Source organism: Molothrus aeneus, chromosome Z (assembly GCF_037042795.1).
Source record: "Molothrus aeneus isolate 106 chromosome Z, BPBGC_Maene_1.0, whole genome shotgun sequence".
In the NCBI taxonomy this organism is placed as follows: Eukaryota; Metazoa; Chordata; class Aves; order Passeriformes; family Icteridae; genus Molothrus; species Molothrus aeneus.
This window is the reverse complement of record NC_089680.1, coordinates 72,796,628-72,808,119: the sequence shown is the minus strand read 5'-3', so window position 1 is coordinate 72,808,119 and position 11,492 is coordinate 72,796,628. Positions and strand designations below refer to the sequence as shown.

The 11,492-nt window shown below is 45.7% G+C and overlaps 2 protein-coding genes across 5 annotated transcripts in view; one reads left to right on the top strand and one right to left on the bottom strand.

Annotated features, from left to right (window-relative positions):
• Positions 1 to 3,602: 3,602 nt before the first annotated feature.
• Positions 3,603 to 5,080, bottom strand: LOC136569414 (octapeptide-repeat protein T2-like). The gene is made up of 2 exons (XM_066569806.1): positions 4,637 to 5,080; positions 3,603 to 3,785 (listed from the first exon to the last, which is right to left on the bottom strand). Exons 1-2 carry the CDS (start codon positions 5,078 to 5,080, stop codon positions 3,603 to 3,605), a joined length of 627 nt encoding a protein of 208 aa, XP_066425903.1.
• Positions 3,852 to 11,492, top strand: part of ZNF462 (zinc finger protein 462) — an 89,107-nt gene continuing 81,466 nt past the window's right edge. The window contains exon 1 of one of the 4 annotated variants that reach the window (XM_066569741.1): positions 3,852 to 4,185. The gene's annotated coding sequence lies outside the window, so the exon portion shown is untranslated. Of the gene's footprint in view, positions 4,186 to 7,911; positions 9,506 to 11,492 lie in introns of those variants that run through there. The other 3 variants (XM_066569738.1, XM_066569740.1, XM_066569739.1) reach the window with 3 other exon arrangements.

The following is an 11,492-nucleotide window of genomic DNA, read 5'->3' as shown; positions in this document are numbered from 1 at the left end:
TGCATAAGGACTCTGAAGCCTAGCTCCAGTAGAACAAAACAGCTGTGAAGAAGAGGAGAATAAATACAAGTTCATACAAACTTGTTGTAGGAAAATGAAGAATTTCTTCCAAATCTGGGGGGGGGGGGGGGAAAAGAGAAGCCACTTCCAGTTCTGTGAGGGGACATTAACAACAGTGCTTCACTGCTGACTGTGTACACAGATTTTGCTTTCAGCATCTTTATTTTCCACGTTGCTTTCCTGATGTCTCGTGCTCACTATGGCTGTGTTCACTTTCCATGTTAAACGCACCAATTTGCCATCCTGAGAAGATAATTAGACGCTGTGGAGAAACAGGTTTGGCTGGGGGGGAATGGGCTAGGAGGAAAGGAAATTCAGGACAGCATCATCTTGATCTTTCCACACCATCTTCTGTCCCCTCTGCCTGTGGTCTTGCTACCCTGGGGCTCACAGGAACAGGACACAGGTGTCAGCCACGGCCACGCAAACCTGACTCACTGCACCACAGCCAAGCCCAAACTGAGGGATTTTGAGGGATTTTCCATTTGCAAATTGAGGGATGAAATGCTTGGGATCAGGCTCAGGCTGGTCACATTCTCCGGGTGAGGAAAGATACAGTCAGTCCCAGAGGCTGGAAAGATGCTTGTGTTTGGTTCTTCTTTTTCTACTGTTGGTTGAAAAACCAACAGTTGTTTGGTTGGTTTTGGGGGTTTTTTTGTGGTTTTTTTCGCCTCACCCATGTTTTTTTCTTCCCGTGGCTACATGGTGGAACATCAACCAGATAAACGAGCAAAGGCTTAATTTCTTAAATTTAAAACCAAAGATCTTCTACTGTGGCTTCCAACCACCACGGCGGTGGGACACCACCTTTGCTGGGAAGACAGGAAGGAGCTGAAATCCCCCTGAAATCCCCCTGAAATCCCCCTGAAATCCCGGAGCGGGGCTGCCGAGGGCTCCGGAGCCCCGGGACATCCCCCGGCACCCCGAGAGGAGCCAACCATCCCCATCTCCCTTAATGGGACACTTAACCCGCCGAGCTAATTAACACCAGGGGGCTGTCAGCGAGATTAACCCCTTTATTGCCGGGGCTCTCCAGGAGGGTCCCCCCGCTTTCCCACCAGCCTCGCAGGGTCCTGCACCCCCCGGGCTCGCCCCTCTCCTCTCGTTAGCCACAGATCCCCCTTCCTGAGCGAAACCAGCCCTCCGAGGGGCTCGGGGGGTCTCCGGGGTGGCTCCCGCTTTGCTTTTTCCCCGCTTCTTGAGAGCCCAGCGTGCCCACCTCGCTCGGAGCGCCCTGGGGACGGCAGCAAGCCCGCGGGAGGAAGTTATGGACCACCGGAGCCCTGGGGAGCATCTCCCCGCCCCGAGCCCCCCGCGCTGCCCCGCGGAGCCCCCGGTTCCTCCGGGGGTCCCCCCGGGGCTCGGGGGGCTCCTCCGGGACCGGCGAGCGAGGGATTCCCCCCTCCCCCGCCTCCCAAAGAGCGGGGGGATAGGGCGGGAAAACACTTCCAGAGTATCTCCATGAAGATCCAGTTTCTTTCTTTCTGGTCAGAAGCAACGTGTTTTGTGGTTGTGGGTTGGTCTTTGTCGCTCGCTTTTAATTTATTTTAATTTTTTTTTTTATTTGTTTAGGTTTGTTTTTGGTGGGGCGTTTTTTTTTCTCTTTTTTTTTCCCGTTTGTTTCTGTTTGTTTGTTTGTTTGCCTGGGTTTTAAATTTAAAACGCTGAGAGACAAAGAGGTGAATTATCTGTCTCGGCGTTGATGGTACGTCAAGGATTGCAAAGCCCAGGCGCTCTGTTCCTGCGATGAGGATGATTTATAGAAAATTGCAGGCAGAACACATGCACATTCTGGCAGCCGTAAAGACAGTCCCTCCCTTTTCCTTAATGTTCTTTTATCAGCTTCTTAGGAGGTGTCCGCTCCGTTTGTCTGCATGAAACCAGGAGTCTTAGTAGGAATCCTCAGTTTTGGTGGTTTTTTTCCCTTTTTCCTTAAGAAGAATTCTCTAAATCCAACAGTGCTCCTTCTGCCCAGATATTATCCTTCCTCCCATTCCTCACAGCACTTGTTTGGGGTGGAGGGGGGGGGAGCGGAAAGAGGGGAGAGGAGGAGAAGGAGGAGGGAGAAGATCTTTCTCCTGTTTAGTCATTAACTTGCACGGCTCAAAGAAAAGGAAGATTTAATGGGAGAGATCCTGCATGTGTGCTTTGTCCTCACGGCATTCTTGCGGATGGGAAGATCGGAGGATGCATGGGTTTAATATTTGACCACCACCTGGGCGACCGATTTTCGTTTATTTTTATTTTATTTCATTGCTGTGCTCAGTGCTCCTGCGTTTGGTCTTCAGCTGAGCTGAGAGAGACACAATGAAGTTCTAACACGCCTGACTTCTCAACAGAGTCAGTAAAACCCAAAAAATTTCCAGGAGATCACCTCAGGTTCACCACTCACGTTGTTAACTTTCCTCGGGAGCAGGGGAGCATCTCCCCCCTCCATCCGAACCGGAGCTCCGTGGTTCTAGTCCCTCTCCCAGCCATGCAAAGCTGCAGAGCTGGAGAAACCCCACTGATGTTCCAACACCCAGCCATGCCCTTGCGCTCAAATTGATTTTGCCTCACTCCCCGCGTATTGATTTACTGAGTCTGCACGTAAAACCCTAATTCCTCCCGCCCCTCCACCCCCATCCCCCTTTCCCTCGCTAGACATAACCCCAGAAAGAATCTGACCTGGTGCTGTGGGAGGGGAGGGGGGGGCTTGGTTTTGAGCTGAGGTGGGGGTGCCGAGCAAAAAAAGAAGTAGCTCAGGACAATGCTTAATAGAAACGAGACTAAATAAAAATGCAGGCTACAGCCGCTTTGTCTTTGTCTGCTTGCCTTCATCACCCAGATACCTTTCTTTGTGAGCCTTGATCGTTAGTTTCCACGGTTTTAAATAATCAGTCACAAAAGAGGCAGACAACTAGGTGTTGGGAGGCATAAAAGTTGTTTTAAGTGGAATTATTTATTTTATTTTGCGGGCGGAAAAAAAAAACAAACAAAAACAAGGTTTCACCAACGTAGAAGTGTTTTTGGTGATAGTAGTGCAAGCTCTCTTTTCTCCCAAACGCTTGTGAGAAATAAAAAACCTGGAGATGACTGTCTTTATTTCCAGGAGTAGACTTCAAAATACGTGCCAGAAATGGACAATTCGAGTGTCCTTTCTCCACATCAAATGCGAGCTGGAAGGGGGATTAAAAACCAACCACGTGGTAGATCTGGTTTTATACTTTGCAACCTCCAGCTCCATTTATGTTCTTTACCCTGCTCAGGGAAGATTAGCCTCTAGATGGATGTGTCTGAGGGATCACCTCGGGGGCAGATCTGCATGCAGAAACCGGTTTTTGTCATGGCTGGAAGAGAGCTATGACCCAGCAGAGCGCTCCATCCCAGCGGCTCCCCCAGCATCGCAGGAGCTGCTGAGCGCTCCTGCACAGCAAGCTTTGTGAAGGCAACAGCTTGGGAAGGGGAAGATCTTCAGATCTTTCCCCCTTCTTCTCCTCCTCCCTGGCCTGTGAGTGATTCAGTGTCCCAAACCTTAACTTTTTGTTACCACCTTCCTCCTCTTAATCTCCTTCATCTTCAACACCTCCTCCTCTATCACTACCATCTTCTCCTCCATCTGTCTGCCTGCTGGATCTCTCTCGCTTGCTTGCTTTCCCCCCTCCTCTTCCACCTCCCTCCTCTTTCTTCTTGCCTTTTCCTCCTCTCTTTTCTTCTCTCTTCTTTCTCTTTTTCCTCCTCTTCCCCTACACGTTGTTGTTGTTGTTAGAAAGGATTCTTGCACCCCCTGGTGCTCTTGCGTTTTGTGTGGTAGGAGAGGAGATTGTCTTCTTTCTCTCTCTCCCTCTGGTTGCTCATTATTCAGAGAGAGACACAGAGGGTGAGAGAGAGAGAGAGAGAGAGACGGATATCTCAGGTCATCTGCAGCTGCAGCAAACCAGTGAAGGAGAGAGAGAGAGAGGGAGAGGGAGAGGGAGAGAGGGGGGGAAAAGCAGGGAAAGATGGCGATCCTCCATTGCTGAGACCTGGCAAGGAGCACATGAGACTCACAAAACAACTTCCACAACAATAACAAGAAGAGCTAGGCAGAGAGGAAGAGGAGAGGAGAGGAGGCAGCAGCAAGAGCAGCAGTGCCGGGACGCTCCTGTAAGTTCTTGCAATTAAAACCCATCTCTGGTTTGGCATTGGAGAGATCATCTCTCGTTTGTGTTGTGTGCGTGTGTGTGTGGTGTGTGTGTGTGTGTGTGTGTGTCTCTCTCTGTTGTGTGTGCGTGTGTTATTTTGTTTGGTCTTTTACGTCTGTCTTTCTTTCCACCACCTTCCTCTGAAATCCATTCATTCGGTCAACGGAGGAAGGAGGAAGAAAGAAAGGAAGGGAAAAAAAAAAAAAGAGAGAAGAGAGGGGAGCGAGAGCGGGGTGTTTTGTTTGAGAGAGAAGTCTCTTGCATGGAGGAGGAGAAGAGGAGGAGGTGCTGGTGGTGGTGGTGGTGGTGGTGGGAGGAGGAGGAAGGCGGTTAATTAATTTTTTGTTGTTGCATTACGGGGGGGTGGTGGGGGGGGAGAGGTGGGGGGAAATATGGGGAGATAAGTGAGATACCAGCCGAGCTTTCGGGGTGGGGGGTGCCTGAGAGGATATGTGTGTGTGTGCGAGGTCTGGATGGTGCTGTGCGTGTGGACTTGGATCAGAGACGGGAGACACACGGAGGAGAGAAAAGCTCCGTGCTGGCACGACCCAGGCAATCGGGTGACCTCTTTCTTCCTTCCTTCCTTTCTTCCTTTCTTTCTCTCTCTCTTTCCTTCTTGCTTTCTTTCCTTCTTTCTTTCTTCCTTTCTCCCAGCCACTCTTCCCCCTCCTCCTCTTTCCTCCTGGTCCCCTCTTCTCGCTGCCCTCCTCACCCCGGCGGTGGTGCCCCCTCCGCGGCTCTCCTGGAGTTGGGATGCGGGGGTCCCCGGCGGCTGGAGCCGGGGCTGGGGGGCTGCTGGTGCCCGCAGGAGGTGGCTTGGAGGAGAGGACAGCGTTCAGCTGGAGAGCAGGAGCCATTACACACGCTTGTGCTCTCCTTTGAGAGAAAGGAGAGCGAGAAGGGAAGAAAGGAAGGGGAAGGAGCCCACTTCTACTCGCTCAGTTCCCCGATGTCCCTACCTTTAAACCAGGCAAGGGAGAAGGCGCTTTCTCCCCTTTGCCCCTTTCTCAACCCACCCGGAGCAGGTTTCTCCCTATCTCTCCCCCTCTTTCCCTTTCTTTATCTCCCTGTCCTCCATTTGCAAGCTGTCTGCTTTGGTTCCAGTCCAGGCTCCACAACACAAAGCTTCTCCTCGCTCTCGCACACATGCACACACACAGTCCACAGGCTCTTTATGTCTTCTGGAGAAACCTTCTCCTTCCTTCTCCCCCCTCTCCGTGCCCCCCGGCTCCCCTCAGCACTGTGGTTTCTATTCTCCTCACACAGAGAATCCTCCTGGAGCTTCATGTGGTTGTGATCTGATAGGATTCCTCCCCTCCCTTTCCCCTTCACCTCCCTCTCTTTTTTTTTTTTTTTTTTTTTGGGGGGGGGAGAAAAAGGCAAAAAGTTTCATTTGTTTCTCTGGTGTTTGGAATGGGAGAGACCTCCCAAGTTTTTTGAGTGCTTTCTTGCTCCTGCTTTGTGTGTGCGTCTGTGGGGGTCTGTTTGTCTCATGAAGGCTGCTTGCATGTCTAAGAGGAAGTGACTAGTTTGGCAGAGAGCTGTGATCTGAGTCAGGTAAGCCATGTCATGTTCTCTAGCTCCACCAGAAAATGGAGGAGAGAGAGAGAGAGAGAGAGAGTAGACAAAGCTGAGATGGGAAGTGCTCCTAACATTGTGGATGTCTCTCCATGTTTCGAGGCTTTGCTGGGCAGAGGAGCTGGCTTAATCATGATTTTTTCCCCCTAAGGTTTTCCCCTTCAGATTTTTTCAATGCACAACATTGTGATGGGTCTTCTCTCGCTGTCTTCATGCTATCAGGAAATGAGGATTGGAGGAAATTGCTCAGATTCTCCTTCACACAGAGAAACACATCCTCAGGCTTTTTTTCTCTGATGCTTTCATGCGGAGGTCACCTTTCTAGATATTTTTCCTTGGTTAAAGACCACAGGATTTTGGAGGTTGATCAGTTGGCCAAGTAAATAGTGTATATAAGCATATATTTTTAGATTTCTGAAAGCATTTGGAGGTAAGTGCGTGCAGCTTGAGGCTGCTCAGGTTCTTCCAGAGGGTATCATGAAATGTCTCTTTTTTCCCTAGGTGATGATGCCTAATTTTTGGGATTTTTAACATCTCATTTTCAAGAGCATTCCATCTTTTGGATACGTTTTAAATTAAGATGGAATATTTCTCCCCACTCAGTAGGTTGCATTAAAGTGATACTGGCAAGCTTTTAGTAGGTTCCTCAGAGCATCATAACATACATAATTTCTCTTGGAAAAAGCAAAACAGTTTTCACAGCTGTCCTTTTGGTGTCATAAAATACTGTTTTTTCCTGAAAACTTACAGCAACATTCTTACTGTGATTTTAATGTCATTATGGAAACCTGAGATCTTTAAAGTGAGATAGCAGTTGAGCAGGAATCCGTGTGCTTTGTTTTTAACCCACCTTTTAATCTGAAGCAATTTTGAGTAGACCCAAAGCAGGCCTCGGATCTTTTCCCACCCACTGAAATATGCACAGTAAATGCAATTCCTCAAAAAGTTCAAAATCCATCCTGAAATGCAGGAGAGGGACACTGGGGTGGGGTGCTGCTGAGCTTGAAGGCACAGCTCCATGGAAAGGTGTCGGTGATGTCCATACATTGATTATTCTAAGGTGTTTAAGGACAAATATGGGAAGATGTTAAGTGGTAGGATGGGCGACCAGTGAATTTGAATCAGAACACCCTCCCAGATGTGCAAAAAACCAGAAGGATTTGAGGATTGCAGTGACGGGGTGTTGGAACTCGAGATCCGTCTTAGAGGTTAAAAATCAATGCCCTTGTTTTATTTTTGCTGTGGAAGAAATGTTTTAATGTGCAATCTAATATACCTCGGAAGGATATTGCTTTATCAACTGTGCATTTCTTAAGTTCTGGTTGCTGATGTGTCACCCAAATTATTGAGGTTCTCTGGTTGTCTCCATCTTTCAGAAGAAGGCCATGGAACATACCATTTCAGAGGTATGTTTAATCTTATATTTTGACAAAAATAGAGGCTAACTGCTTTTGGTTTTGGGGTTTTGTTTGTTTGTTTGTTTGTTTGTTTTTGCTGCTGTTGTGGTGTTTTGGGTTTCTTTCCACCCCCCCCCCCCCCTCCCCGAGGTGATATTTTTTGATGGATTTTTTCAGACCTCTGCACAGGTCTAAGTCAGCCATTGAAGAAAAATTGAAAAGATTTCCCACTGAACTTTTGCTTATTTGGGTCGGATCCCAAATATCCATCCCCTACATGGACTGTATGCAGAGTGCTCATGGTTCAGAGCTGTGAATTCTCCTCTGACTTCTGGGGAGGTCAGCCCAGTGCTGGCAGTGCCCTGCAGACACACTGCCCTTGAGCGTGGCATGTGCAATCCAAGAACGGCTCTGAGATTTAAGATCAGGATCTTTTTGGGAGGGCCTCTTAACGCCCTAGAAAACCAAACAACGTTGCAGTAGTCGTAATGGGGTTTTTTTGGTTGGTTTTTTTTTTGGGGGGGGGGGGTTTTCCTGGGTTTCCTCACTATGAGATTGAAACCTCTTCAGAGAATTGTACTCTTGTTAATGGTGCTTCTTGCTGTGGTTCCAGGCAGACTGAAGTTCACCTTGCTGTTAAAATTCTAGCTGAAGAACTTTGATTAAAAAAAAAAATCCCAAAACAACACAAAACAGTTCTACCCAGTAAAAAAAAAAAAAAAAAATCCCAAACAAACAAAATCCCCAAAACCCATTGGTTTTTTAAAGAAGCTCCAGAAAGATGATCTTAATTCATGCCATGGTGGTGACATGAATGTTTCTCCTAATCGGGCGTAAATTTCTTCATTCAGACACTGGCTTTCAATTGCTTTTGGTTTGGAGCACACAGAATCTTTTATTGGTCCAATCTCTAATAGAAAGAGTAAGCATTGGTAGCTTATTCTCCAGTATTTAAATATGCTTTCCTTAATCACTTTTCTCACACCTACTAGACATAGCCTATGAACCACTGCTTTAAAAATATTTAAAGGATTATTTGATTTCCTTTTACATTTTCACTATCTTCACACCAGGTTATGTTGTTGAGAAACTTGATATGTCATGTTTAGAATTTCCTTTCATAATTAAAAATATTATTTTTTTGCAAGAAGAAAACTAAAAATACAATAATGTGTATGCTTGGAGTGTGAAGAATATGAGTACATAATGGGGTGCTGGAAAGGGAAAGCAGGGCAACTGCAAGTGGAAATGGAAAATAATGTGATCATCCAGTGACCTTTATAAGAAAATTCATTAGCATTGTGCACTTTGACTTAAAAGAGGAATTGACTTTTATGAAGACCGATAAAAGGATGATTAAAAAGAGAGTTGACAAGTAGATGACTATTGTTCAACATAGATGTCTGGACATCTGGCAGATGTTCCTCTGGGCCCCAAGGAATGGGCAAGTTTAATTTTAGCCTTAAAAAGGAAATGGGAAGAACTTAAGTCTTATAATAGTACAACTTGCAGTTTGAGGAAGATTACTTCAGAAGAGCTCAAAAGATGTCTCTTGAAATCTGGAACTCCCAGAAACCCAGTGTGAATTAGCATTTCCTATTGGGTTTTCCCATTATTCCAAACAACATGTGTGGAGTTACAATATAAATTGAGATTACTTCAGTTTACTGAAACACTTTCTCTGCGTGGTGTTGTGGATAATTTCCTTAAACGGGCAGAACAACACTGCTTTGAAGTAAGAAACTCCATAAAAAGGACTTGAAAGTGTAAAACTGGTGAATAGCTGTGTACTACTCATTAACTAATATTGTCCCATGATGAAGCTTCACCAGGCAAACTTAGGGACAAATGCAGAAGTCCCCAGTGAAACAGGGATTGGAAGAAGCTGCTGATGGAGGAATGGGGTCCTGTTTTCCACAGATCAGGAAAGGTCTACAAAGGCCAAGATGTCTGTATTATTTTGTTTCCTTACATTTTGCTACACTTCCAATCTATTGTGGAAGAAAAATAACGGAAATACTCCTTTAGCATTGTGTATTTCTCTTATTTTGACTCTTAACAGATACTTTTCTACCTTGAAGTAGAAGATTATATATTTTATGGACTTGTTCTGGATGAACATGGTCTGCTACCAGTGCCACAACTGTGTGATTGGCTTAACTTGCATGCTTGATCCAAGCTGTGTTCAAGTATGAACTTCCAATTGCTGGCTTCAGCAGAGATGTTGAACTTCATCAGCCCAAATGCCTGCTTGCTTTTCCATCAGTTGGGTATTAAACAATCAAGAAATCTCTGGGCCCACAGGAGGTGAGCAGGAGGTCTGCTGAGAATTAATTGAGGAGAGAATGAGAAATTCCATCTCCACTCTTCAGAGAGTGAGAATAATTTTTGAGGGGGGGGGGGGGGAAGAAAAGGAGCGTGATGAGAGTGAAGGTTGCTTAAACATCAGCTAAGTTCTCAGAGAGAGGAACTCAAAAATTGTTTAATCAAGAGGTGCTTGGAGGAGAAGGTGGTGTGATGCAAGTCCTCAGCTGCTGGCAGAGACACAGTTAACACTGTACACGGTTGAACTTCAGCATGGCACTTCTCCAAATGAGTTGACTGTTGAAAATAAAATGTTCCAGAAGAACTGGGAGAACAGGAAAGAAGTTAAAATAGCATGGTTTGTATGCCAGTGCTGAAAGAAGAAAAGGGGGGAGGAAGGGAGATAGATCGACTTATGATAATTATCTTGTTGGTTGTAGCAAAAATGAAAGGAAAAAAAAAAAAAGTCTTTAGTAGAAGTTTCCAAACTTAATGGACCAGGTTTAATAGATGTGGTCTTTATTTGCATCCTGAGTTTTGGAAGTGTTCTTCTGCTTTCAGCTTGTGTTTGGGAAGTTCAACACATAGGTAAATAGAAAGTTGTGTGAGTTCTCTTGGTTTTGGGTTCTGTTCCGTTTTGTTCTTTCAACGTTAAAAACAATACCAAAGATCTAAAAAGTCTGCCCCTCATCTCTTGAGCTTTATTAAGCTGTGCCAGAGGTTGCAGCACAAACATGTCTCTGAAGGGATTTGAGGAAGAGGAGAGAGTTTGAGGTAGGGAAAGGGGAGCCGTTGTGTTTGGTGTCTAACAGTTGAACACAATCTTAAATACAATGTAATTTTTTTTTTTTCCCTCTGGGCTCTTTTCACCTGTCTGGTAGTTGAAGGTCTTGGTGCAGTTGCTTTGGTCAGCTTGAGGCAACAAATATTACTGCAGTAACTCAAAATCTCCCTGCCTAATCACGACTTGAAGGAACATTTCCTTGAGCAGCGTTTGGCAAAGAGCTTTCCCACATCATTGGTTTTGACTGCTTTGTAGCCATTTTTGAGATACACTTGCTATCAGAAGATAACTCCCAGACCTAGCAGCAGTGCTATACATTGTACTTTAGCTTGATCAAAAGTCTCATCGTTTTCGGCTGGTTTTTGTGGTCTGTAATTATAATTATGGACCTCCACAGCTGCTGTCTAGGGGGAATACAGTGGGGTTTTGGCTTGGGCTAAAAGCACCTTCTTAGGTAGAAGATGTTAAGATCCATCAGGAGAGGCAATTAATTAAGTTGAGTTTAGCAGTAATTGAAAGAAGATGGAAATAGGAGACCTCAGGATGTTCAGGAGTTGTTCTTGAGTGGAGTCAAAGGCAGTCTCTTAAAGAATACTTGTTTAATAGTGTCAGCATAGAGAGCTGTAGGCGCAGCATCAATGTCATGAGTGATTAGAAAGGACTTATTTAGAGCTTATTAGGGTAGCAATCATTGCAAGGCCAGTGTGTGTTGAGGACAAATAATTCTGGGAAAGCACTTGTATCACTGTGTTACTTCTGTTAGTTTTGAACCAGTTAAATTAAGGATTCAGTTCTTGACGTGTGTCACTTGTTACTTCCTGGTGGAAAATAAGACCTTCTAATTGGGATTATGTGTGAAGAAGCTAAGTGCTTGCATTATGTGACAGTGTTTTTCCTTCTCCTTCCAGTTCCAGGAATATGCAATTAATAACTTGAAGTCATTTAGATAATGGGTGCTCAGCAGCCCAGGATGTTGTATTTGCAGCACTTGTTACAGATGCAGGCTTTGTGCTGACCTGAAGATTAGGAAGTGGGATGTTCATCAGAATGGCATTACAGTTGCTATTAAAATGGTCTGGAAAGGGGCCTGAGAACCCCAGCTGCTGTCATGGTGTGGAGGAAGTCAGGCCTTCAAAGGATACAAGGATTAGAGCGTCAGGAAAAGTAAATGGTAGCATCAGCACAAGTAGAAAATAGGCAGAGCTG

What these genes read in the sequence shown, in the direction of transcription:
- LOC136569414 (XM_066569806.1), bottom strand. Translation starts at nt 5,080, where the DNA reads ATGGCTCCTGCTCTCCAGCTGAACGCTGTCCTCTCCTCCAAGCCACCT. An exon ending in CCACCCCGAAAGCTCGGCTG is followed by an intron (nt 3,786 to 4,636) that starts GTATCTCACTTA and finishes AACAACGTGTAG; the next exon opens with GGGAAGAGGAGGAAAAAGAG.